Below are 25,829 nucleotides of genomic sequence, written 5' to 3'. Positions count from 1 at the left end.
CCGTGTACCCCGCAGCTTTGAGCCCCTGGCCCCGGTCCTGCCCCCGCTGCAGCCCCCCGTCCGCCCGGCTCCCCCCCCCCCCCCGCTCCACGTTCCTGCCGCGCTGCCTCTCTCCCCCCCCCGCCCTGCCCAGTGCCCCCGCCCGTCCCCCGGTGCGCGCCCCTCGTGGCCCCTCTCGCCTCCTCGGTCTCTCCCCGGTGCCCCCGCTCGCTCCCCCGGTGCAGGCGCTCGCCCCTCCCCCGGTCTCTCCCCAGTGCCCCCGCTCCCCGCTCCCCCCTCCCCCGGTGCCCACGGTCGCCCCCCCCCCCCGCCTGCTGCCCGCCCCGGTCCGCCCCCCCTCCGCTTCTCCCCGCCCCCTCCCGGTGCCCTCCCCCGGCGCTCCCCCCCCCCCCCCCGCCAAGCGCGGAGCGCAGCCCCGCGGCGCGGCCCCGGCGGCGGAGCATGGCGGGCGCGGGGGGCTCGGGGGGGCCGGGGCCGCCCTGGTACCACCGGGACCTGAGCCGGGCCGCGGCCGAGGAGCAGCTGGCGCGGGCCGGGCGGGACGGCAGCTTCCTGGTGCGGGACAGCGAGAGCGTGGCGGGGGCCTACGCGCTGTGCCTGCTGTGAGTGCGGGCACCGGCACCGGGGGGCACCGGGGGGGGCGCGGGGGGGCTGTGCCTGCTGGGAGTGCGGGCACGGGCACTGGCACCGGCACCGGGGGGCGCGGCGGGGGGGGCACGGGAAACGGGCTGTGCCTGCTGGGAGCGCGGACACCGGCACCGGGGGCACCGAGGGGGCGCTGGGACCGGGATGGGCTCCAGGGGCGTGCCGGGGAACGGGCTGTGCCTGCTGGGAGTACGGGCTGTGGGGCGGGACTGGGGGAGCACTGGTGGAGTACTGGGAGGGCACCAGGGGGGATCTGGGGGAGCACTTCTGGGGTACTGGGGGGCACAAGCAGGGTGTCCGGGGGCCACCAGCACCCAGAGGGCAGCAGGCATGCGTGGGACACAGGGGGGACCTGCTGTGTCCCAGGGGGACATGCTCAGCATGGGGGGCAGCAGTGCTGGGGGGGGGGGAAAGGATGGGCAGTGGGCGCCCATAGTCATAGGTGGGAGTTGGAGGGGACACACGGACAGGCGCAAGGAGACCCAGGGGGTACAGGGAGGCACTGGCATGGCTAGGGGACGGGGCGCTGGGGGAGCTGGCACCTGCTCTGGGCTGGGGGACCAGGCACTGATAGACTGGGTGGGACTGGGGGTCCCCAGGCACTGGGGGACACAGGGCAGTGACGGGGGACAGGGACTGTGGGGAGCAGAGCTGGCTCCAGGGGGGGCGGGACACCCACCCTGCCACCACGGGGGTCTGTGAGAATGGGGGCCTGGACCTTGCCCCATACTCTTGGGGTCCCAGACCCTCACCATGGAAGGTTCTGCCCCCATGCCTGGGGAGTGATAGCGCTGTCCCCTTGGGTCATGCTGTGGGGCGTGGTGGCTGGTGCCAGGCCGTGGGTGGGTGCTGACAGCCCTGGGGGTGCTGTCACCCCCTGCCTGGTGGCTGTGCCATCACGCATGTGGTGGCCCTGGGGACCAGGCCACCTTGCCATCCCTGGGGCTTTGGTGGCACCTTGGCCTGTTGGCAGCACGGCTCAGTGCCTTGCCCAGGTGCTGCTGGGCTGTGCCGCTGGCTCCGCTTGGGGCTGGCTGCCTGCGCCGGCACCAGCACCTTGATGTGGTTTGCGGGGCAGGCGGTGAGGCACGGTGGCGAGGGCACCTCGAAATGAGGCTTTTCCGCTCCCCAAAGAGCCTGTGGGTGCCGGCAGCTGCTGGCTCCTTACGGCAAAGGAGGGAGAAACCAGGAGTTCGCCTCGAGCCAGCCTGCCCTGCCCAGGGCTGTGCCATGTGCCGTGCTGGTGCGAGGTGTGCAGCCTGCATGGTGGCACCATCCTCCTTCCCCGCAGCCAGTGGCTCGTGCAAATTCAGGTTCCTGGCCACGTGGCCACAGCGTGGCTGTAGCCACCAGCTCCCCACTGTGAAGCTGGGGTGGCGAGTGGCACAGGGGGCACGGCACCAGTGACACGGTGCAGGGGGAGCATGCTCACCCCCGTGAATACCAGCACCCGCTGGTGACACAGGGCTGGGGGACACGTAGGGGCACCTGGGTGGGTGGTAGGGGGCTGCAGCCAGGGTCTTGGCACAGGTGGCTGGGTAAGGGGGTTCCGATGTCTCCCCCTGTCTGGCCTAGTGCTTGTGATGGTAACGTGGCATGCCCGCCACAGGGCTGGCTCGGAGGCTGGTGTTGCCCCACGCTGCTGGCCCTGGCAGGCTGCCAGGCCTGGCTACGGGGGTCACCAGCTCTGGCCTCCACCACCAGCTCCATGCTGGTGCTGTGTGGCCGTGTCGAGGGCTGGGATCACACAGTGGGGCAAAGCTCAGCAGAGGGATGGCTGCGCTGAACCCTGCCGCAGTGAGGACCGGTGGGGGTCCTTGCCTGGGCGGTGGGCAGGAGTGTGCCGCAGTCCCACCACAGGGGTGGCCTGGGCTGCTGGGCCCATGGCAGCGGCCTAAAAATAGCTGCGGGGGCAGGAGGAGGAAGGGGAACTGCGCTGGGATGCCGGCAGCGAGCGCCTTCTTCCTTTAACCCTCCTGCTGACGCGCCGTGGCCTCTGCCGGGCTGGCCACGCACACCAGGGCTTCGCCAGAGCCAGCGGTGCTGGCACATGGTGGTGGCACCCGCAGCATGTTGGCATCGCTGGTTGGTGGGCAGCGCTGGTGGGGATGGTCCCACCGTGTGGTGTCACGTGGGAGGGTGGGGGGCCAGAGCCCCCATCCCAGCTCTCTGCTGGTTCATGGGGGTGATGGCGGTGGGGTGGTGCTGGCAGGCACGTGGTGCCCCCCTCGCTGGGATGCCGGCACCCCGCTGTCAGCACATGGCAGAGGAGGGTGGTGGGTGCCCCCCACCTCTGGGGGGTGAGGGCAGCCGTGGGGCAGGGGGTGGGTGGGTGGTCCCCACCGTGCCGGCCGGGCCGTGGCAGGATGCCGACAGGGAGCCCCGCTCACCGGTGCTGAGCTCCCACGTAATGGCTCTTTGTGCCAGCAGCCCTGGCGTGAGCGCGGAGCTCCCCGGCCCCCTGGGCTTACTCACCAAAATAGCAGCCGCAAGCGGCGTGGGGCTGGGCAGCCGGGGGGGCGGCCCCCCCAGGATGGTGGCCATGGGAGTCCCCTGCAGCCCCCCGGCGCCCCTCCAGCTGGGGTCCTCTGCACCAACCCCAGTGCCCAGGAGCCCTGTAGCTCCCCCTGATTACCCACAGAGCCCCCGCACCGTGCTTCCCCTCCAGCAGGGGTTCCTGCTATAGCCCCCCCCTTTCCCCTCCAGTTCAGGGTTCCCCATACTGGCCCTGTGCAGGGGTTCTCCACGTGTTCCTCCCATCACTCCTCCACTGGAGCCCCCAGCTGCGCTTTAGGGCTTGCCACAGAGACCCCTTGTGCCTCCTCCCAGCTGGGGGTCTCTGTGCTGCCCCCCCCCCCCCCCCCCCCCCCCCGCCCTGATCCCAGCAGCTCCATGCAGAGCCCTCTGACACCACTTTGGGGTGTCCCGTGTTGACCCCTCCAGGACTGCGTTGCGTTAGGGACCCCTGCAGGGGTTTCCCACACGCACTCCCTTACCCCCCGCAGCGGGGTGTTCCATATAGCCCCTCATAGCACATTCCCATTCAGCCCCCCCACAGCTGCGGGGTTCTCCATGCCCCCCCATGACCCCTGGCTGGGCACTGGGTCCCCCAGGAGCAGCACAGGTGCAGCAGGAGTGTAATGCCAGCTGGGGGGGTATGTCGTACCTGCAACGGGGGGCAGAAATGGGGGATCCCCTTTCTGGAGCTCATGGGAGGATGCTTGTTCTGTGCCCCCGCTCACTGTGGGTCTGGGAGGAGTGGAAGGGGGGGGCATGGGGACCAGAACCATGGGGAGCTGGGTGGCACCAAGGGACCCAGTGCTGTGGCAAGCAGGGAGACAGCAGGGGACCCATTGCCGTGGGTTGTCACCAGGGGACCAGGTACCATGCGGTGACACCAGGGGACGAAGTGCTATGGGGAGCAGGGTGGCACCAGGGGACTTGGCACTATGGCAAGTGGGGTGGCACCAGGGGACTCACCACAGTGCTGTGGGGAGCAGAGTGACACCAGGGGACCCGGCACTGTGGGAAGTGGCATGCCCTCCAGCGACATGGCATGGTGGCAGGGGGGTGCCACCAGAGCAGGGGACACCACAGCCGAGCTGACAGGTGGCTCTGGCATGGTGACAACTGCCTCTGTGTTCACGGTGACCTCTGTGAGCACCGTGGCTGGGGGCCAGCCCAGGAGCCATGGTCCCTGCTGTCGGCACCCGGGGAGGGGGGCGTGAGGTCTGGCTGTGCCAGGGGTCCCCAGCTCCTAATGTCCCTCTGCCGCAGAGGGGACAGGGACGAGATGTGCTCGGGGTCCTGGTCCTGCTCCCCGCGCCCGCTGGCGTCAGCACCCCATCTCTCAGCGCCGCCCATCACCCCCTGCCCCGGGATTGTGTCCCCGGTTCCTGTGAGCTTCCATTGAAAAATAAATTACTTCCTGGCCTCCCGGCTGCCAGCGGCTGCCTGCTCCTGCCTGCTCCTGCCTGCAGTGCGGGCAGGGGACACCCGCTCCGGCACACCGATGGGCACTGGAGCTGGGATCGCTGCATGGCATGGGGCAGGCTGCAGCACTGCCTGGGGACACGGGGGTGTTGATCGTAGGGTCCCCCTCGGAGCAAGAGGGGTGTCACTCTGGCAGCCCCAGCATCCATCTGGGACCCCCAGCACCCATCCTGGAGGCTTTTAACTGTGGGAGCGGGGCTGAGACCTTGCAGCTTGTTGCGTGCCGTAGCTAACAGCGGTACCGGAGCTCCTTGCCGTGCCCAGCTGGTGCATGGGGGTCCCACAGGATGGGTGCTTGGTGTCCCCCCTGGGCTGCTGGGGGCTGTGTGGGGGCTGTGCTACTGCTGCCCACCCCCAGCATCCTCCGCCTGATGCTCCCCCGGCTGCTCGCAGGTTCCAGAAGCACGTCCACACCTACCGCATCCTGCCTGACGAGGAGGACTTCTTGGCTGTGCAGGTGGGCAGTGTGTCCCCCCCTCCCCGTGACATGGGCCATCCCCCCGGCTCTGTGGGAGCGGGGGCTCCCCCTCTCTAGGGGGCAAGGGGGGTCCTGGTGCTAGCTGCAGAAGATTGGGGTGCCAGAACCCCCCCCAGCCTGCCCCTGGCTCCTGCTGGTGGGTGCGGGGGGTGGGGTGGTGCTGGGTAGGCGCAGCGACCCCTTTATAGCCCCTCGCCCCCTGTATGTGCCAGGAGCTCCCACGTCTCCCTTGGGGCTGGGAGCTCGGCCTCGGCACCGCGCCACGTGCGTGCCCGGCTCTCCGGCACAGCCGGGCGGTTGGCAGCGCCCGTCTTGGCTGGCCGGCGCCGCCGAGTATTTTTAGAGCAACAGAAACCCCTTTGTGCCGGCCGGGCAGGCAGGAAAAAGCCGCCCCCGGGAGGGAGGAGGCCGAGGGTGGCTGCGCTGCCTGCGCCCTGCCGCTGCGGCCGTGTGCCATGGGCACCGTGCCCCGCGCTCCCCCTGGAGCTTCCCCCCGTACCTGCCTGGGGGGTCCTGGGATGGGGGGTGCTGGGTGACCCTGCCAGCGGGTGCTGAGGGTGCCCGTGTCCCCGCAGACGTCGCAGGGGGTGCAGGTGAGACGCTTCAAGACGCTGAGCGAGCTGATCGCGCTGTACCTGCAGCCCAACCAGGGGCTGGTCTGCACCCTCCTCTTCCCTGTCGAGAGGGAGAAGGACAAGGAGAACACGGAGGACCGGGACTATTCGGGTATGGCGGGGGGAGCCGGGGAGCCAGATGGGCTCCCGGGACCCCCAGTCCTTGGGGAAGTGGGGGAGGGGGGGGAGTGGGCTGTGCCTGCCACCCTTGCGTTGCCCCTTGCAGATGGAGAGGATGAGAAGCCGCCGTTACCGCCACGCTCTGGCTCCACCAGCTTCTCCAGCACCTCAGTGGGGCTCAGCCCCACAGGCCTGGGGCTGCCCGTGCTGGAGGGGCCGGCAGAGAGGTGAGGGTCTGCACCCCTGCCCGTCCCCTGCCCGTCCCTGCCAGCCCCTCACCCTCCGGCCTTCCTCCCCGCAGCACCAATGGCCTCAGCAGCATCTCCCACGAGTACCTGAAGGGCAGCTACTCGCTGGACCTGGAGGCGGTGAAGGGGGGGGCCAGCAGCCTCCCCCACCTCAACAAGACCCTCGTCACCTCCTGCAAAAGGCTGCACAGGTGGGCGCCGGGCGCTGGGGTGGGCACTGGGATGCCGGCCATGCTGCTTGCTGAGCCTGCTCCTCTCTCCCTCCCCAGCGAGGTGGACAAGGTGCTGGCGGGGCTGGAGATCCTCTCCAAGGTGTTTGACCAGCAGAGCTCTCCCACCGTTTCCAAGATCCTGCAGCAGGTGAGGGGGACATGCCATGCCACCCCCCCACCCCCACCTTGGCCACTGTGCCCATGCACCTGACGTGGCAACCTGTGCCGTGGTGGGACCACCACTGGGGAAACACCCACCCATCCTACCCTGGCCCATGGTGCTGGGAGGGGTCCTGCCCATCCCGGGGGGCTGGGGTGGATCTGGGGTCCCGTTGCGGTGTGGCAGTGGGGCCAGGGCCAGCTGTGACCTGCCGTGGGGTTTCAGACGGCGGGACAGAGCGGGGAGCAGGAACTGGAGAGCCTGGTGCTGAAGCTGTCCGTGCTGAAGGATTTCCTCTCCAGCATTGAGAAGAAGGTGAGGCCAGAGGGGCTGGGCTGGGGGTCCCGCCGGGGGGGGTGTGCTGTGCTGGCTCCTGCACCAGGGTATGGCCAGGGCACGATCTGTGTGGTGCTGGGGCACAGAGGGGACCTTGTGGGTGGGGGGGACTGGGGGCATGGGGGGGGGAATTGAAGGGGCTGATGGCGTTGGTGGGGTGGAAATGGCGGTGGGACTCTGGGGCAGCTGATGGAGCTGAGGGGGCTTGGTAGGCTGGGGGGGGGCTGATGGAGCTGGGGGTCTGGGAGCACTGGTGGAACGCGGGGGCTGATGGAGGTGGGGGGGCTGGGGGGATCGGGGTGTTTGGTGAGCTGGTGGGGCTGATGGAGCTGGGGGCACTGCAGGGGCTGATGGAGCTGGTAAGGCTGGGGGGACTGGGAAGATTGAAGGGGCTGATGGGATTGGGGGAGCTGGGAGTGCTGGTGGGACTTGGGCAGCTGATGGAACTGGGTGGACTGGGGGGCTTGGAGGGCTGGGGGACATTGGGGGGGCTGGGAATCCGGGAGCACCGGTGTAACAGGGGAGGCTGATGGAGGTGGGGGGGCTGGGGAGATTGAGGGGTTTGGGGAGCTGTGGGGCTGATGGAGCTAGGGGGACTGGGCGGACAGGAGGATGGTGGTATTGGGGGGGCTGATGGAGGGGGGGGGGTTGGGAGTGCTGGTGGGGCTCCGGGTCAGGTGATGGGGTTGGTGGGACTGGGGGAGCTGGGGAGTCTTCTTGGTGAGCTGAGGGGGCTTGGATGGGCTAGGGGACTGAGCACTGGTGGAACAGGGGAGGCTGATGGAAGTGGGGGGGCTGGGGGGGCTTGGGGTCTGGTGTAGCTGGGGGTCTGGTGTTCTGATGGGGCAGGGGGGCTGGGTGCTGCAGATGCTTGGCTGATGCCAGCGGTGGCTCTGCCAGGCGCTGAAAGCCCTGCAGGAGATGAGCTCAGCCGCCCCCGCCACCCCCAGCCAGCCCCTCTCCCGCAAGGCCAAGAGCATCCCGGTGCAGACCTTCGAGGTGAGTCTGTGTGTGTCATCCCACCCCCCTCCAGCCGCCGTGGTTGAAGGGTCCCCCATCAACCGCATGCAGCCAGTGTAACACCGAGGGCTCGAACCTCTCGGTGTCCCTGGGCGAGGAGGAGCTGAGTGTGGGGGGTGTTGTGTCCCCCCGCCGAGCCTGTGGCACCCGGTGTCCCACCGCAGGTGAAGCTGGATGTCACCCTGGGGGACCTGACCAAGATCGGCAAGTCGCAGAAGTACACGCTGAGCGTGGACGTGGAGGGGGGGAAGCTGGTGGTGCTGAAGAAGCAGAAGGACTCCCAGGAGGACTGGAACACTTTCACCCATGACAAGAGTGAGGGGCAGGGCGGTGGGTGGCCGGGGCGGTGGCCCAGCACCCTGAAGTGGGTGCTGGGGCTGACTGTGCTGGAGCATCCCTATGGGGCTGGGTGGTGGGGTGAGAGCAGTTGGTTATCCCCACCCTGGGTGTCCCCCCACCCTGGGTATCCCCCAGAGCCCGGGGGGGGTGGGGCATAGTGGCCAGCCAGAGCTCAGCACCCCCCACCGCCTGTCCCTGCTCTCCCCCAGTTCGGCAGCTGATCAAGTCGCAGCGGGTGCAGAACAAACTGGGCATCGTTTTCGAGAAGGAAAAGGATAAAACGCAACGGAAGGATTTCGTTTTCGTCAGCGCCCGGGTGGGTCGTGCTCTGCTGGGACCGGGCGGGAAAACTGGTCCCCTGTAGGGATGGGGGGGTGCAGGATTTAACCCCTGGACCCCCGTTGGGCTTGTGGATGGGTGCTGAGTGCTTGTGCCCGATGGCTGGGGGGTGTCCCCAGCGTGGTCCCTGCCCGGTCCCTCGTGCCTGACAGGTGCTGTGTTTGGCTGAGCTGAGTCACGGGCGCTGGGGAGGCCGTGGGGAGCCCCTCTGTCCCCGCTCACCGCCTCCCTCTCTGCAGAAGCGGGAGGCTTTCTGCCAGCTCCTGCAGCTGATGAAGAACAAACATTCCCACCAGGATGAGCCCGACATGATCTCCATCTTCATTGGCACTTGGAACATGGGTGAGCGGGGCCGGGGGGGTCTTGCTGGGGGTGGGGACCAAGCCGCTAGGGTCCCCCCCTGACTGTGCCGCTCCCCCTGCCCCACCGCAGGCAGCGTGCCCCCACCCAAGAGCATCACGTCATGGTTCACCTCCAAGGGTTTGGGCAAGACGCTGGATGAGGTGACTGTCGCCATCCCCCACGACATCTACGTCTTCGGCACCCAGGAGAATTCCCTGGGGGACAAGGAGTGGGTAGATTTCCTCCGCGCCGTGCTGAAGGACTTCACGGAGGTTGAGTACCGCCCGGTAGGAACCTGGGGGGCCTGGGGGCTGTGGGATGCAGACACCGGTGGGTGGTGGAGATGGGCAATGCTCAGCATCTCTCTGGCTCCTGGGGAGGCTGCGGGTGCTGCGGCTCTGCTGCCGCTGGGTGTTTTGGGTGGTCTCGTGGTGGTGTGGGCGCTGGTGGCAGTGGGTTTCCCTGGGGAACAGCCCTTGGTGGGAGAGGCTGTGGTGCAGGAGGGAGCTTCTGCAAGGAGCCACTCCCACAGGAGCACCCAAGGGGCACCCGGCACCCAGCTCCCTGGCACCTGTGGCATGGGGGGACAGGGACCCGCTCCCCGGTGTGTCCCAGCAGAAGCGGGACTCTGACAGTGGCCATGGGCCCACAGGTGGCTATGCAGTCCCTGTGGAACATCAAGGTGGTGGTGCTGGTGAAGCCAGAGCATGAGAACCGCATCAGCCATGTCAGCACCTCCAGTGTCAAAACAGGGATCGCCAACACCCTAGGTAGGGGCTGGAGATGTCAGGTACATGGGGGGGACACGTGGCCTTGGCTCACAGGGACTGGGGCATGCAGGATCGGGGTGGATGCTGCATGAGGAGGGGTCCTGGTATGTCTGTGTTGTGTGGGGGTGGTCCTGGTGTTGTGTGTGTTGCATAAGGAGGGGTCCTGGTGTGCGTGCATTGCATGGGGAGGGGTCCAGGCATGTGTACATCACACAGGGAAGTGTCCTAGAGCACATCTTGAATGAGGAGGCATTCAGGCATGTGTGCATTGCACAGGGTGGTCCTAGTGTTGCATACCTTGCACAAGGACAGGTCCTGGAGCACGTGCATCACACAAGGAAGAGTCTGGGTGTCATGTGTTGCACAGGGAGGGGTCCCAGCATGTGTGCATGCACAGGGTGGGGCCTAGTGCATGTGTCTTGCACAAGGAGGGGTCTGTGTGTGTGTATGTTGCATGGGAAGGGGTCCCAGTGTGTGTAAATTGCACAAGGAGGGGTCCTGGTGCATGTGTGTTGCACAGGAGGAGGTCCTGGTGTTGCATGTGTTGCACGCAGAAGGTGTCTGGTGTGTGTATGTTGTATGAGGAGGGGTCTTGGAGCACACGTGTTGTACAAGGAGGGGTCCAGGCACGTGTGTGTTGCACACGGGGAGATCTTGCTGTTAAATGTCTTGCACAAGGAGGGATCCTGCAGTGTGTGCGTTGCATGATCAGTCTTGGTGTCCATGTGTTGCACAGGGAGGCGTCCCACCATGGGTGCTTTGTGCAAGGAGGAGGGGTCCTGGCATTTGTGCCTTGTGTGGGGAGGGGTCCTGGTGTTGCATGTCTTGTACAAGGAGTGGTTCTGAAGCACGTGTGTTGCATGAAGAGGAGTCTTGAGTGTGAGTGCATTGCACGAGGAGGGGCCTGGTGTGTGTCACACAGGAAGGGTCCAGCTGCGTGTGCATAGCATGGGGAGGCTGTGGGTGCCTGTGCAGGCAGTCTGGGTGGGGAGTGTGCCCCATCACCAGGAGCTGGGGACAGCTGGGTACCCATCCCCCCCAGGGTGGACAGCCTGTGTGTCCCGGCACCTGATTCTGCCCCTGTCCCACATCCCTGCAGGGAACAAGGGAGCCGTGGGTGTCTCCTTCATGTTCAACGGCACCTCCTTTGGCTTCGTCAACTGCCACCTCACCTCCGGCAATGAGAAGACAGCACGGTGAGCACCCACACACCAGGATGGGCTTCAGCCTGCCCCATGTCTGTGCCACCCATGTCCCTCTGTCTGTGACATCCCTGTCCCCCTGTGTGTCCCCGGCAGGAGGAACCAGAACTACCTGGACATCCTGCGCCTGCTCTCGCTGGGGGACAAGCAGCTGAGCTCCTTTGACATCTCCCTGCGCTTCACCCACCTCTTTTGGTTTGGGGACCTCAATTACCGCCTGGACATGGACATCCAGGTGGGGGGGAAGGTGATGTGGCCCGGGGGCGGGGGAAGCTGTGGGTGTCCCCGCCCAGCCCTGTGCCAGCCCCTCTGTCCTGTAGGAGATCCTCAACTACATCAGCCGCAAGGAACTGGAGCCGCTGCTGAAGGTGGATCAGCTCAACCTGGAGAAGGAGAAGCACAAGGTCTTCCTGCGCTTTGGTGAGGGCTCCGGGAGGTCTGGGGGGGGGCAGCCCCTGCTGCCGGGACTGTCCTGACCCACTGCTGCTTTTCATGCAGGCGAGGAGGAGATCACCTTCCCCCCCACCTACCGCTACGAGCGGGGCTCCCGGGACACCTATGTCTGGCACAAGCAGAAGCCCACGGGGGTAGGTGCTGGGCTGGGGGGGTCAGGGTGGCAGGGAGAGACCCCCAGCCTGACCCCCCCTCCCCTTCCTGCTTCCCATCCCTGCCAGGTCCGCACCAATGTACCGTCCTGGTGTGACCGCATCCTCTGGAAGTCCTACCCTGAGACTCACATCAACTGCAATGCCTATGGTGAGCAGCGTGTGTCCCCCCTGCCCCAGGACATTATTGTCCCCCCCCCCCGCTCTGGGGAAAGGGCCCTTCCAGCCTGACGACCCCCCCACAATTGTGGCTGGCTGCAGGGTGCACGGATGACATCGTCACCAGCGACCACTCGCCCGTTTTTGGCTCCTTTGAGGTGGGGGTGACATCCCAGTTCGTCTCCAAAAAAGGTGCCTGTGCCCAAGGGGTCACCCCACTCCCCTCTGTGCAGCTCCCAGCTCTCCCTGGAGAGAGAAGGGGGGGATCCCGGGAGGGAGGGTCCCGACACCTTGCCTCTCCCTGGAGGGCTCTCCAAGTCCTCTGAGCAGGCGTACATCGAGTTCGAGAGCATCGAGGCCATCGTGAAGACAGCCAGTCGCACCAAGTTCTTCATCGAGTTTTATTCCACCTGTCTGGAAGGTGAGAGTGGGTATGGGGGGTGGTAGTGTCCCAGGGGGCTCAGGGGGTTCCCAGGGGCCTGACAGGGGCTGTGCCATGTCCCACCACCACTGCAGAGTTCAAGAAGAGCTTTGAGAACGACAGCCAGAGTAGCGACAACATCAACTTCCTCAAGGTGCAATGGTCATCTCGGCAGCTGCCCACGGTGAGGAGGGGCCGGGGGCAGGCAGGGCTGGTGACAGGGAGGGGGCTGCACCCCCAGCCCAGTGCCAGCATCCCATCCCCTTGCCTGCAGCTGAAGCCCATCCTCTCTGAGATCGAGTACCTGCAGGACCAGCACCTCCTGCTCACTGTCAAATCCCTCGATGGCTACGAGTCCTACGGTGAGTGCCAGCGCTGGCTACCCCCAGCACTGCGCCGCCCTCCCGGGGGGGTCCTTTGTGGATGCAGACCCCTGACCCCCACCACTGCCACCCGCAGGGGAGTGCGTCATTGCCCTGAAGTCGATGATCGGCAGTACGGCGCAGCAGTTCCTCACCTACCTGTCGCACCGGGGCGAGGAGACGGGCAACATCCGTGGCTCCATGAAGGTCCGGGTGCCCACTGAGCGCTTGGGCACCCGTGAGAGGCTCTACGGTGAGCACCCCCTCCACGCCGGGGGGGGATGGTGGGGATGGGAGACCCCCTGCTGAGTCTCGGTCCCTTGGCAGAGTGGATCAGCATCGATAAGGACGAGACGACGGCCGGCAAAGGGAGGGTGCCGCTGGGTGCCAGAGCCAACCAGGACTATGCCAAGTACGGGGGACAGGGCTCAGCGGGGTCGGGGAGCAGGGGTTAGGGGTCCCGAGTGGGGGATGAGGGTCCTGGGGGGGACTGAAACATCCCCCAGTGCCATGGGAGCATGGGCATCGCTCCGAGCATCCCTCCAGGATGGTGTATGTGACATGCTTGGCGACAGTCCTGGTGCGACAGTCCTGGTGCTGGCTCTGTGCCGCACAGGTCAGGATCGGGTGGCTCGGTGCCTCTGGGGGTGGTGCTGGCCCCGTCACGGGGGGCTGAGCCCCATTCTGGGGGGGCTGAGCCCCGTGGGGCACCTGACACCTCTTGTTTCCCCAAGGTCAGTGGGGCGGAAGCCCACCAGTGCCGAGCCACCCGCTGCTGCCGCCCCAGCGAAGGTCCCAGAGGACCCCGAGAAGGGCAGCACCGTACTGGCCCCCCGGCCGCCCGCACCACACCGTGGCACCGCGAGGGATGAGGCCGCCCTGAGCCGGTAAGGGGGGGACGGGCAGCGTTTTGGGGGACACCTGCTGGCTCCCCCTGCGCCCAGGGGTGCCACACTCCCCCCGTGCCCGCAGGTCCAAGGTAGAGGTGATACCGGAGCCGGCGGCGGGGCCGCTGAAGAACAGCTTCAACAACCCGGCGTACTACGTGCTGGAGGGGGTCCCGCACCAGCTGCTGGTGCCGGGGGACCCCGGCAAACCCCCTGCCCCCAAGGCCAAGGTGCAGCTGGTGGTGCCCGAGCGCCGCCGGCACCCCTCAGCTGGGCAGCCGGCATGCCACGGCGAGGAGAGCTCCTCGGATGAGGATGGCGGGACCCTCAACCTGCCGCCGCCCGATTTCCCACCGCCGCCGCTGCCACGGGAGCTGGAGCTGCCCCCCGGCCCCTTCTACGGCAGCGCCAAGGAGGTGCCGGTGCCCACGGGGCGCGAAGAGCCCAAACCGCGGGCGGTTGCCGGTGGGGCCGCCTTCGGCGAGTCTCCCCCCCCCAAGCTGCACCCCCGGCCCCCGCCGGCTGCCGGGGCTGGGTTTGCGCTGGAGGGGCCCGGTGGGACCCCCATTACCGGGGGGCTGCCTGTGGCGGGGGGGCTACTGGACGACCGCTCTTGCTCAGTGCTGCAGATGGCGAAGACGCTGAGCGAGGTGGACTATGCCAGTGGGAAGGGGAGGGCGGCCCCCCCGCCCCCACTGCTGGCCAAGGCGGGGCGGATGGAGCTGCCCCCCCGCTGCCTGCCCCCCGATTATGGCCGCCCCCTCGCCTTCCCCCCCCACTCCATCCGGGAGAGCATCCAGGAGGACCTGGCTGAGGAGGTGGGTGTTGCGGGGTGGGGGTCAGGGTGCTGGCACCCCCCTCCCCCCCTGGTGCCCTCCATCGGGGCTCCCTCTGGGGGGACCTGTGGGGGGGCATGGAGGTGGGAGGCACTGGTGTTCGGGATGCAGCGGTGGTTTGGTGTCTGCCAGGCTGTGGGGCAGAGCTGGGGTGGCAGGGGGCACAAACCCCAGCCAGGAAGGGGAGAGGCTGGGCACCCATCCTGCTTGGTCCCACACCTCTGGGGCCAGGGGCTGCCCGCACCCCCTGCCTCGGGGATTAGCTGGGACTAGCTGGGGGGTCTGGGTTCGGCTGCTGGCCCTAGGAAGGGACCCTCCGTCGTGCAGGGGGGTCCCATCCTGGGGTGCAGGGCTGGAGGGATGCAGGGCTGATGGTGCGGATGCTGCCACGCAGGCACTGTGCCAGGTGGGCCGTGGCGTGGGCACCGTGCCCGGTGTGGGCGAGTGGCTGCGGGCGCTGGGGCTGGAGCGGTACGAGGAGGGGCTGGTGCGCAACGGCTGGGACGACCTGGAATTCCTCAGGTAAGCAGCCCTCTTCCCTGGGATGCCCCCCCAGGGACCCCTCAGCCCTGCCTTGCCAGTCCCAGTGGGTCAGTGTCCTCCCCAGGAGGTCCCAGCAGTGCCGGGGTGGGGGCACCGTGCCCTAGGGAAACCCCCGAGGGGGGTACCTGATGCCCCAGGGGGTCCCTGCTGCTCCCCAGGGCTGTGTAGCCCCATGGCAGGGGTGTGTGTGTGTGTGTGTGAAGCTGTTGGGGGGGAAGTAGGGTGTCCTACACCTGCCGGGGGGGTCCCCGCCTGGGCTGGGGTTAACCCTCTAGGAGCAGTGGGCCCCATGCATGTGTCCCTTCCACAGCGACATCACGGAGGAGGACCTGGAGGAGGCTGGCGTGCTGGACCCCGGCCACAAGCGCGTCCTCCTGGAGAGCCTCCAGCTCCATAAGTAGCTGCAGCCAGGCATCCCGTGGCCCGAGCATTCCGCATCCCACAGCCGGCATCCTGCAACCGGTATCCTGCACCTGTACATCCCACGGCAGAGTATCCTGCATCCCACGGCCGCGTACCCCACATCCATGCATCCCACCATCACCAGCAGCAGTCGTCACCAGCACTGGTGGGAGCACCGGGACCCCCGTGGCTGCCTCCCAACCCACCCCGGGTGCTGGGCAATGGTGGTGGGCAAGGACTTGGGGGGGCAGGGGGGTGGCGGGTCCTGGTCAGACAATTTCAGGGGGGGGGGTCCCACCAATGGGGCCTCCCCTTGTTTAAGTTATTTCTTATTTATTGAGAGAAGGGATGAGCGTTCATCTCGTGGGCAGGGGGGTTCTGTGGTGAAGGGGGAGGGTTAGGGTGAACCCCAGGGACCTCTGGCTCCCACCGTGGCCCCTCGCAGCCAGGGAGGAGGAGGAAGAGGAGGAGGAGGCGGCCCTGAGCATAGCTGTGTCTCAACCCAAGTGCCTTTGTGATGTCCGGCTGGTCCCGAGCTGGGATGTGGGACCAGAAAGAGTGGGATGGGGGGTGGGGTGGGGGCTCTGCCTCCCACCACTGACGACACCGGTCGGAGGTTGAGGTGCCTGTCCCTACCCTGTTGGTCCCAAACTTACCTGGGGGGTCCCACCACAGCAAAGCCGGGTCAGTGCCTTCACCCACCCCCCCTCTCACCACCACTGGTGCCTCTGGGGTGTCTGCCCCTACCCAGCTCCCAGTTTGTCCATTAGGTACTTGTTGGATCCGTCCCCTCCCGGGGGCTGCATCGCCTTCGGTGGCAGTGGGGCTGTTACCCAGATCCCCCCATGGGTGCTCAGCCCCTACCCTCACCAAGTGCTCTTCAGGGGGATCCCCAGGGTGGGGGTACCCGGCATGGTGATCCCCTAGCCATACCTTCCCTGCTGGGGTGACCCTCCCAGGCTCTCCCAGTCCCCGTGGGCTGCGCCCCAGGGGTGATGGGGGGGGTGGGTGATGCCCACCCCCAGTCTGGCTCCTCAACCCCACCCCCACCCCCAGACCTCCTGTCCAGGCCCTGCTACTGCCGCTCCGACTGAGATGAAGGATGGGCCGGACCCCCCCCCCCACCCCCAATCCCCTAACAGGGCGTTTGGTGTGTACTTAATCCTACTAAAAATGCCGTCGTGTTGTGCTCCGTGTTTTGGTGGGTTGTGTTAAATCATGAGCTATTGGGGATTTTTTAATGTTCAATGCCGTGGTCATTGTACATCTCTCACCTTGCACCAGGGGATGCACGGGAGGGGGGCAGGATGAGGAACCGAGATGAAGAACTGGGTACCAGCACTGTAGGGACCCTCCAGGCTGGCCATACTGGTCCCAGCATGGTCAAGGACCCTCCAGGCTGGCTCTGCTGGTCCCAGCACACTGGGGACCTGTTCCTCTGTCCCCTTCCCAAGGAGCAAGGCCACGCATGGGACTCTTCTGCTGCCCTGTTTCGAAGGCCCCATCCCCCTGGTCCCCAACACACAGCGCCCCCCATCCCTCACACCCACTGTGGACCTCAACCTAGCACCCCAACACTGCATCCCCAGGGCTCCCTTGTGCTGAGCACCCTGCCTGCACACCCTGCAGCCCCCTGCCCACTCCCTGCCCATCCTGGGAGGATGAATGCCCCTGGCCCCCAGACCACCTCCCCTCACTGCACCCAGGGCTGCTCCTCACCACCATCCTGGTGCCTTGGGGGCCTGCTCCATCACCCCCCCCAGGGCACCGAGTGGCCCAGGGGGCTGTGTGGGGCACCCCTGCCATTGCCCCGGCCTCGAGGGGCTGCCCGCTGGGTGCCACCCCACATCCCTGGGGACTTTCAGGATGGAGGGGTGGACACCCAAAAGGTAGCAGGGCTTGGGGATGGGAGCCTGCAGCACCCTTGGCATCGCCTGGGGGGGTCCCTCACCAGCATGGAGGGGCTCGGGGGGGCAGGGGGGTGGGCTGTGCAGACCCCGCACCTACCAGCAGCACTGGGGGGGGTTGCAGTGAGGGCAGGGGGCTGGCAGCATCTTCAATAAATTAAGTTTTATTTGGATTAGTGTCATTTGCAAATGGGGTCAATAAATTACAGAACGGTTAAAAAAAACAAAAAGAAAAGAAACAAAAAGAAAAAAGTGAAACCCAAACCCACCTCAGCCAGTGGGGGTGGGGGGGGGGGATACCACACGGACCCTCAGTGGGGAGGTGATGGAGACAGGGACAGGGTCCAACCGCCACCACCACACAGACAGGGATGCAGGCATGGCCATGCTGATGCTCACCGTACTGCAAAGCCCACCGGCACGGGTAGCATCGGCACGGTGGGCGCAAGGGGCTAAGCTGCACCCCATGCCCCCCATCAGGTCCCTTTGCAAGGTCACTGCTGAGGGGTGATGTGCCAGTGGCGGGGGCAACCCAGGCTGCAGCCATGCCAGCTCTGGTGGGAGCCCCCATCCCATTCCCGGTGCTGTGGTGCCAGCTGGGGAGGGGTTGCAGCTCCTCTGAGGGGTCCACCAGCTGTTTGGGGGGAGGGGGGGTCCATCCCATGGCAGCCCCTCTCCAGGCAAGCTGCAGCATCACCGGGGCGGCTCAGCCCTGGCACAGCAGGATGGTGGCAGTTCCTGGCACCTCGTCCCCATTGGCAGCATCCTTGGTGTGACCAGGGAGCTCAAAGCCCAGGTCCTGCGTTTGCTCCCCAAAATATCATTGCACCCCACGGGGGATTCTCCTCCAGTCCCACTGGGCCAGAATGCTGCTGGGGCGGTCAAATCCCTGTATGCAGGCAGGATTTGAGGGGGCATCAACCCCTCCCCACACCAAAGAGGCCCTTGCTGCCACATTCCCTGGCGCTGCTCACCCTGTGGGCCCCCCAAAAACCCCATCCCTAAAGTGCTTCCTCACCCCCAGCATGGAAGGCTGTCCTGGGGGGGGCCACTGCAATGCCAGAGCACCCTCAGTGCCATGGGGAGCCCCACAGCTGCCCCCATCCCTGGGGTGCACCGAGACCCCCCTAAAAGCACGCCGGAGCAGTGGCTATGCATGGGGCATGCTAGCTGGGCCAGGGGCTGCTGCCCCCCCCCCACAAACACCCCCGTGGTTCCACAGCACCCATGGCCGGGTGGTGCTGGTGGGTGCCGTCGGTGGGTGCTGCCCCCAGCTCTGGGTCTGTCCCACCAGTGCAGGGTCTGGGAGAGGGTGGGGGTGCCATGGCCCCCTCAGGTGCAGGCAGCCAGGCAAGGGTTGGGGGTCCCCAGTCCATCTCCCCGCCAGCAGCTGTTTGCTGGACCATCATCACTCGGTCCATGGTGGGAGCAGCAGCGCGGCGGGCGGGGGTCGTGGGGCAGCGGTGGGGGGCTGGAGGGGGTTCGGGGCAGCCGGAACCAGCGACCGGCACATCAGAAGAGGTTTGTCTTGAGGGCATTGGGCTTCCGATGGAAGGAGGAGAGGACGCCGGAGAAAGGTCCCGGCACAGCTTCAGCGGGCTGCCAGGCCTTCAGCAGGTCGGCAGCGTTGGTGGTGCCGCTGCTGGTGCTCACACCGGGCCAAATGGGCGCCTTGAGGGTCTGGGGGGGATGGCCGGGTCCCATGGGTGGCCCTGCACCAGGGCTGGGGCTCAGGCTGCTGCCAGGGCTGCCGAGGCTGCTGGCGGCGGGCAGGGATGCCGTGCTGTCAGGCGTCGGGCTGCAGTTGGACTCCTTGGACTCGTCGTCCTCCGAGGAAGAGCGCGGCTCCGACTTCTTGCCAGTGCCACCGGCGGTGCCGCTGGCACCCTTGGCATTAGCTGCCCGCTCTTGTTTGCGGAATTTGGCTCGGCGGTTCTGGAACCAGACCTGGAGAGGACGGAGGGGACGGGAGGGGACAGGAGGACCCTGTGCCACCGTCCCCAGGGCTTCGGGGATCTCATGGGGTCAGGCAGCTCTGCAGCCCCCTGTGCCAGGGAGCTCACCCCAGGGTGCAGCACCCCACTCCCATGGGCAAAACGTTTTCCACAGCGTTGGGAAGGGGGCAGTGTATTTAAAACCAGCTACAGGCTTTGGGGTGCTGAGGCCAGGCGCTGGCACCGCCACAGTGCTGTGGCATGGGCACTGGCGATGCTGGGGGACACTGCCGGAGCCTGTGCTGCACCTCTGCCTGCATCTCACCGGTGTCAGAGCCCCCCGATACAGCCTGTGCCCCCCAGCGCATGCTTTCCCCATGGCACCAACCGCAGTGTCGGCCCCCCTCGCTGTCCCTGCCTGGGACCCCCCTCCGCGGCAAGGGCTCGGTGGCACATGGCCCCGCAAAGTGCCAGCCAGGGGCCGGGGCTCTGTGGGCACCCCCACTTCACTGCCAGTGGTGTCCCCGCAGGACCAGGCCCACCACGTCCCACCCCCAGCCGCAGGAGGCCTTTGTCCCACAGCCCTGTGGGTCCCTGTGGTGCTGCGGTGTCCATCCTGCCTGCAGGCGGCTGCCAGCCCCGCCATACCCCCCGGCTGTGCCACGGCACTGGGGGATGCTACGGGGGGAATGGGGGTCCCGGGGGCCTGTCACCCGCAGAACATCCCTGGTGCTCAGTACAAGGACATGCTGTGGGGTGGCTGAGGGACCGAGGCAATCCCTGGGGTGTCAGGGACACGGGTGCTGGCTCTGCCACGCCGGCATCTCCCACTGCTGCCCCCACGGCATGCTGCTGGAGATGGATCTCACTGCTGGCACCCACAGAGGGGGAGAGAGGGGGCTGGGGCACAGTGGGACCCACCAAAGGCACCCAGGGTGGCCGGTCCTGAGCCGTCTCCCTCATCACCGAGCTGTGGGTCACCATGGCGCGGGGTACAGCAGGCAGCCACACCCCAAGAGCAAACCCAGAGCGCTCCCTTACCCATGACGTGCCTGCTGCTCCGGTCCTATCCAGCCCCCCTCATCCCTGCATGGCCCCCCATACCCCGGCATGGTCCCATCTCCCCGTGGCACCCACCGAGCACCTACCCTTCACCCATGGACATGGGGGACCTTATTTTTTCCCCCGTGTGCTGACAAAGTGACTCCCCCTATGGTGCCCGGGTCTGTGCTGGGGGGGCAGGAGCTGCCTCACACCACCCAGTTTTCACCCAAACCCAGAGCTGAGCGGGGGCTGAAGCCAGACAGGGACCCCCACCCCAATCCTCATGCATCCCATGGCTGGGCTGGAGGCTGACAATGGGTCCTGCTGTGGGACTGTGGGACGTCACCTGCCCCATTGAACCCTCACCCCGAGCAATGTCCCCCTCTCTGCAGGGGTCCCACTGCCCACGGAGACCCTCAGCCCGCTGCTCCAAGGGACATTGTCCCACCCGGTGCCATTCCCCACAGCGAGACCGGGGATCTGCACCGACAAAGGCGGGTCTGCACTGACAAAGGGGGGAGTCTCCATCCCCCACAGCCTCTCACCAAACCCACCCGACCTCGACACATTTCAGACTGGAATAAATCGTTGCTGGTGGGTCCCGGCGCAACGGTGCTGTGGCATGAACCAAGCCCCCCTGTCTCTGCTGGCAGCCAGGCTGAGCCCCCCCAGCAAAGCAGAGCTGCACCCACAGCACGGCCACACGGCGCTGCCGCATCCCATCCCCTCACCACTGCAGCTGGGTCCCGGCCCCCTCCCTGTCCCCCATCCCATCCCGTCCCCAGGGACCTGCCCGGGCAACACATGGGGAAACGCTCCGGTCCCAGCCAGGGCGCCCAGCACCAGGAAAAGACAGGAATGCGTTTGATCCGTGTGGGGGAGGGTCCCCCCATGCTGGAATCCTGCGGTGGGTCCCCATTGCTACCCCAACCTGACCCCAACGTGAGGATCCCACGGGTGGGCTGCAGCTGCCTGTCTGTGCAGTCTGGTGGGACCGGAGCCCCCAGCCCCCACCGCCCCAGGCTCCCACTGTGCCCCCCGGCAGCTCACCTGCACCCGGGCTTCGGTGAGGTCGATCTTGAGGGCCAGCTCCTCGCGGGTGTAGATGTCGGGGTAGTGGGTCTCGGCGAAGACCCTCTCCAGCTCCTTCAGCTGGGAGCTGGTGAACGTCGTCCGGATCCGCCGCTGCTTCCGCTTCTCGTTGATCCCCGACGGGTCCGAGAAAAATTTGTAGGGCACTGGGGAGGGAGAGGAGGGGTGAGCGGGGCCAGCATAACGGGCAGGACCGGCAGGGCCACGGCGGGCAGGGGCACAGGGACCCACCGGGCAGACACCCACCGGGAAGGGTGGGCAGGAGGCACCGGGCAGGATGGAGGGAGCAGGGACACACCGGGCGGGACACACCGGGCAGGATGCAGGGAGCAGGGACACACCGGGCAGGACACACCGGGCAGGGCAGGGACACCGGGCAGGGACACAGCGGGCAGGGACACCGGGCAGGGACACCGGGCGGGGCAGGCAGGGCAGCCGCGGCGCTCGGGCGCTGCCTCCCCGCGCCCCCCGATCCCGTTCGTTCGTTTGTTGCCGCCGCCGCCCCCTCGGCGGGGCCCGGGCGGTGGGATTGGGGCCGGGGAAGGCAGCGCCATGCGGGGCCGGGGCCGGGGGAGGCGGCCGGTACCGTCCGACGGCTTCTTCGTTGTCGGCGCGTCCGCGGGCAGCGCATCCGCGGCGGCAACGAAAGCGGAGCGGGGAGGGGGGGCCCGGCGGCCGCGACCCCCGTCCAGCCCCGCTCCGGGGCCGCCGCCGTCCCGGGGACCCCGGGGGCCCTGCGGTCGCGCACGAGGCGCCCACCCGGCACCGCTGAGGGACCGGGAACCGAGCACCGGGCACCGACGGTACCGGGGACTAACGGCGGCGGGCGCCGCTGCCACCGGGCGCCACCGGCAGCCAGTACCGACGGTACCGGGAACCGGCAGCACTGAGCCCTGATGGCAGCAAACATCGACAGCAGCGGTTACCGACGGCATTGAGCCCTGACAGTACCGAGCACCGGCGGCATTGGGCACCGACGGCAGCAGGTACCGACAGCAGCGGCCAACGACGGCACTGAGTACCGGCAGTACTGGGCAGCGACGGCCCCGGGAACCGACTGTACCGGGCACTGGTAGCAGCGTGCACCAATGGTACCGAGCACCGACGGCCCCGGGAACCGACAGTACCGGGCACCGACGGTATCGAGCACTGACGGTACCGGGCACCGATGGCCCCGGGAAATAGCAATACCGGGCACCGGCGGTACCAAGAACCGACGGTACCAAACTCTGACAGCATACCGGGCACCGACGGCCCCGGGAACCGGCAGTACCGGGCACCGACGGCCCCGAGAACGGGCAGTACCGGGCACCGACGATACCGAGTCCCGACGGCCGCGGGCCCCGATGGCGAGGACCGATCGGGGCGGGGCCGGGGGCAGGTGGGGGTGCCCCGGTGGGCACGGGGAGCCGGGGGTCGCGGGTCCGTTACCTGCCGAGTAGGGCGAGGGCTGGTGGTCGCGCAGGGCGCCCAGAGCGCAGTTGGCGGAGGCGAGGGGGGGGCAGGCGGGCCCGGTGCCGAAGCCCCCCCGCATGGGGCTGTACTGGAAGGAGCCGGCCTGGCTGCAGGGGCTGAACTCGTAGGCGGACGCCTCCATGGCGGCCACGCAGGAGTCGTAGGAGTTGAGGTAGGAGTAGTCCATGGCGAACATGGAGCGGCCCCGGCTGCCGCCCGCCCGTTACCGCCGCCGCCTGCCCGCCGGCCCCCGGCCCGCCCCCGCCATCCGACGCCCCAGCCCGCCCCGGGCCGCCGCGCCCCGTAAATATACCGGCGGGGGGAGCGGCGGACAAAGGCTGCGCTCGCCGGGGGCTTTTGCATGACAATATCTCCCGGGGACGGCGGGCGCAGCAGGAGCGGGCGGAGCCGCTCCCCCCCCCCCCCCCCCCGGCCGCCGCCCCCCGCCCTTAACCCTTGGTGGGCGCCCGCACCCCCGGCCAGGCCCGGCCCCGGCAGCCGCGCACGTCGGGGCGGGCGGGGGGGAGCGGCCCCGGACGGGGGGCCCGGCCCTGCCTGCGGTGGAGGCTCCTTTGCCGCCCCCCGGCTCCAGCGGCCCCGGGGCCCGGCCCGGTGGAGCTCCATGTCCCCAGCCCTATCCTGCTCCCTGTTCCCAGCCCCATCCCACCCCACCCACCACATCCCATTCAAATCCCCATCACATCCCATCCCAGTCCCTATTCCATCCCATCCTATCTCATCCCAATCCCCACCCCACCCCATCCCATCCCATCCCACCCCATCTCATCTCATCCCATCCCATCCCATCCCATCCCATCCCATCCCAATCCTCATCCCGTCCCATCCCACCCCAGTCCCCATTCCATCCCATCCCATCCCACCCCACCCCATCCCGTCCCATCCCAGTCCCCATTCTATCCCATCCCAATCCCCATCCCATCCCAGTCCCCATCCCATCCCATCCCATCCCATCCAGTCCCATCCCATCCCAATCCCTATCCCATCCCATCCCATCCCATCCCATCCCATCCCAATCCCAATCCCCATCCCATCCCAATCCCTATCCCATCCCATCCCATCCCATCCCATCCCATCCCAATCCCAATCCCCATCCCATCCCATCCCATCCCATCCCATCCCATCCCAATCCTCATCCTGTCCCATCCCACCCCGTCCAATCCCTATCCCATCCCATCCCAATTCCCATCCCATTCCTCTGTGCCTCCTGGATCCATCCCCACCCAACCCCCAGCCCCCTCCCTGCTGCCCCCCATCCCCAGATCCCCCCCAGCAGCACGGGGAGGGGGGGTCCCAGGGTGCCCCATGCCCAGCCCAGACCCACCAGGCACCCCCCCATGGGGACAGCTCCCTCATCCCATGGCAGAGCTGGGGCAGGGGGTGCCCCTCAGCCAGCGCAGCCCCTGTGTCTGGAGACCCCCCACCCCTGCCCCTCGCAGGGGTCCCGTGGAGCTGGGTAGTGGGGCTGGGGACCCCTTTGTACCCCACAGCTCTGATTGGGTTCCTGCCCGTTCTCAGCCCCAGCCATGCCGGGGGCGTTGCGTGATGACCCCAGGGAAGGGGGGGAGCCCTGCGGTGCCCCGCGGGGGTGGCGGCCTCCGGCCCCCACCCAGGGGACCCCCGGCCTCGGGGAGAGCTGCCTCCTCGGGGGGCTCTGCCAGCACGGGGAGCGAGGGGCCGCGGCCCCCAAGCACGGGACAGGCAGCAGCTAGTCCCTGTCCCCCACGGGTCACCCCCCTCCTGGCCCCTTCCATTCATCCACCCCGATGTCCCCAGTGTCCCCCCCCCAGCATCTGCTGCCCTCACAGGTGCCCTCCGGGGAAGGGTCCCCACCGTGGGCCCGGCTGGGCTGGGGGAGACACGGGGGTCCCTGTCCCGGGGTGGGGGGAGAACTTGAGGGGCTGGGCATGACAGGAGGGCAGCAGGGGCACCCCGCCGTCCGTGGGTGTACGGGGGGAGCGGGGGGGGTGCTCAACCTCCCCTCCTCTCCCTGGGGGGGCCCTGCTCTTTGCCCCCCCCCCCCGTCCAATTTGCAGCCTGGATGAATTTCAAAGCGCCGCATCCCGCCCGCTGGGGCCACGCAAAGGCTTTACCCCTTTCAGCGGCACCGGGGGGGGGGGGGGGGGGGATGCAGGGGGGACGTGGGGGGATTTGGGGGGGGATTTGAGACATTTTCAAGACAAACACTTTCACTAAAGAGGATTTAAAAGTCTAATTACGCTCAGCTAAGGGCTTTGTGCCCCAGCGCAGCAGGGGGGGCTCGCTGCCCTCCCGGTGAGCACCAGCCCCCCGCGCCCCGGGGGAAAGGCCGGATCCTGTCCAGGTCCTGCGGGATCAATTCTGCCCACGGGGCTCAGCCCCACGCTGCCACAGGGCTGGGGCGGGGGCTCACGGCACTGGTCCGCGCCGTCCTGGGGCGCTGCCCAGAACTTATCCTGCCCCACACCTTGCACCATCGCCTGCCCCTCGTACTCCCCCCATCTCCCACTCTGTATCTGGCCCCGTGTCCAGCCCCACATCCTGCCCATTGCTCTGCCCTGTGTGCTACCCCATCTCCTGCCCAACCTCCCTGCCCCATGTCCTGCCCCACACATTGTCCCATGTGCTACCCCATGTCCTGCCCCATCATCTCCCCCCCGCATCCCGCCCCACACGCGACCCCAGTCCCGCAGGGCAGAGCCGGTGCCCCCCCGCTCCCGGCTCCCTTCACCGGGAACAGCCCTCGGGGCCACCCGGCTGGGCCAGGTGCGGGGCCGGTCCCTCGATGGGACCCTGGGGACACCCGTGGTTGTGGGCCGGGGCCGGTGGGTGCTCCCACCCGCGCCCACCCCAGCTGCCGGCCGAGCGGGCAGGTTGCTAAACAAGTTAATTAGATCACGGGGCTGGAGGTTGGCGGCTGAGCGAGAGCCCCGACTGTCAGGCTGCTGGAGTTGTGAAAAAGTTAATTCAATTAAGTTTTCCCTCTAAACTAATTAGGCAGCAATCTGCCACGCAAGGAGCTGCTGCTATTGCTACCCAGAGCCAGGGGCAGAACGGGCCGGGGGCGGGGGAGGGGGGGGAGGGAGCGAGGAGGATGAGGGGGTGAAGGGAGTGAGGAGAGGGAGCGGGACAAGGGGGGTAGGCGGTGGGGAGCAGGATGGGGGGTGAGTGGGGGTGCCCTGACCCTGCCCGGCCTGGGACCCCCCCCCCCCGTGCGTCCCGCAGCTCCCGTGGGAGCTGGGGCAATACCTCCTGATTTTGGCGGGTGAAGGAAGATGGGTGCTAGCAGCAGGGGTGCCCAGCTGTCCCCAGCACTGCCTGACGGGATGGGGGCACAGGCTGCTCCCCCCGCCCCTTCCCCCGAAAG

At 67.6% G+C, this 25,829-nt stretch overlaps 2 protein-coding genes across 3 annotated transcripts; one reads left to right on the top strand and one right to left on the bottom strand.

The window, feature by feature from the left end:
* The first annotated feature begins 395 nt into the window (after nucleotides 1–395).
* INPPL1 (inositol polyphosphate phosphatase like 1) lies at nucleotides 396–16,222 on the top strand. Of its 2 annotated transcripts, none has more exons than XM_080375450.1 (28): nucleotides 396–602; nucleotides 5,032–5,095; nucleotides 5,692–5,842; nucleotides 5,957–6,077; nucleotides 6,152–6,289; nucleotides 6,368–6,458; nucleotides 6,696–6,785; nucleotides 7,707–7,805; nucleotides 7,991–8,141; nucleotides 8,375–8,481; nucleotides 8,801–8,846; nucleotides 8,937–9,133; nucleotides 9,499–9,616; nucleotides 10,716–10,812; nucleotides 10,915–11,053; nucleotides 11,139–11,238; nucleotides 11,317–11,405; nucleotides 11,493–11,574; nucleotides 11,685–11,774; nucleotides 11,890–12,003; nucleotides 12,099–12,187; nucleotides 12,278–12,365; nucleotides 12,463–12,618; nucleotides 12,693–12,777; nucleotides 13,100–13,252; nucleotides 13,338–14,070; nucleotides 14,483–14,610; nucleotides 14,942–16,222. In XM_080375450.1, exons 1-28 carry the CDS (start codon nucleotides 442–444, stop codon nucleotides 15,030–15,032), a joined length of 3,768 nt encoding a protein of 1,255 aa, XP_080231576.1. In that variant the 5' UTR covers nucleotides 396–441; the 3' UTR covers nucleotides 15,033–16,222. The 2 variants fall into 2 exon arrangements, with proteins under 2 accessions (XP_080231576.1, XP_080231575.1); XM_080375449.1 differs by having other exon boundaries at nucleotides 8,744–8,846.
* Nucleotides 16,223–16,356: 134 nt separating this feature from the next.
* On the bottom strand, nucleotides 16,357–23,239 carry PHOX2A (paired like homeobox 2A). The gene is made up of 3 exons (XM_080375451.1): nucleotides 22,442–23,239; nucleotides 20,969–21,156; nucleotides 16,357–18,926 (listed from the first exon to the last, which is right to left on the bottom strand). Exons 1-3 carry the CDS (start codon nucleotides 22,659–22,661, stop codon nucleotides 18,453–18,455), a joined length of 882 nt encoding a protein of 293 aa, XP_080231577.1. The 5' UTR covers nucleotides 22,662–23,239; the 3' UTR covers nucleotides 16,357–18,452.
* Nucleotides 23,240–25,829: the final 2,590 nt, after the last annotated feature.

Source organism: Falco punctatus (assembly GCF_963210335.1).
Source record: "Falco punctatus genome assembly, chromosome: 2".
Lineage (NCBI taxonomy): Eukaryota > Metazoa > Chordata > Aves > Falconiformes > Falconidae > Falco > Falco punctatus.
This window is presented reverse-complemented; position numbering and strand designations above follow the sequence as displayed.

What these genes read in the sequence shown, in the direction of transcription:
- INPPL1 (XM_080375449.1), top strand. Translation starts at nt 442, where the DNA reads ATGGCGGGCGCGGGGGGCTCGGGGGGGCCGGGGCCGCCCTGGTACCAC. An exon ending in TTTCCAAGATCCTGCAGCAG is followed by an intron (nt 6,459 to 6,695) that starts GTGAGGGGGACA and finishes GTGGGGTTTCAG; the next exon opens with ACGGCGGGACAGAGCGGGGA. An exon ending in CATCTCGGCAGCTGCCCACG is followed by an intron (nt 12,188 to 12,277) that starts GTGAGGAGGGGC and finishes CCTTGCCTGCAG; the next exon opens with CTGAAGCCCATCCTCTCTGA.
- PHOX2A (XM_080375451.1), bottom strand. Translation starts at nt 22,661, where the DNA reads ATGTTCGCCATGGACTACTCCTACCTCAACTCCTACGACTCCTGCGTG. An exon ending in GCCCTCGCCCTACTCGGCAG is followed by an intron (nt 21,157 to 22,441) that starts GTAACGGACCCG and finishes CTCCCTCCCCAG; the next exon opens with TGCCCTACAAATTTTTCTCG. An exon ending in TCACCGAAGCCCGGGTGCAG is followed by an intron (nt 18,927 to 20,968) that starts GTGAGCTGCCGG and finishes ACGGTGGCACAG; the next exon opens with GGTCCTCCTGTCCCCTCCCG.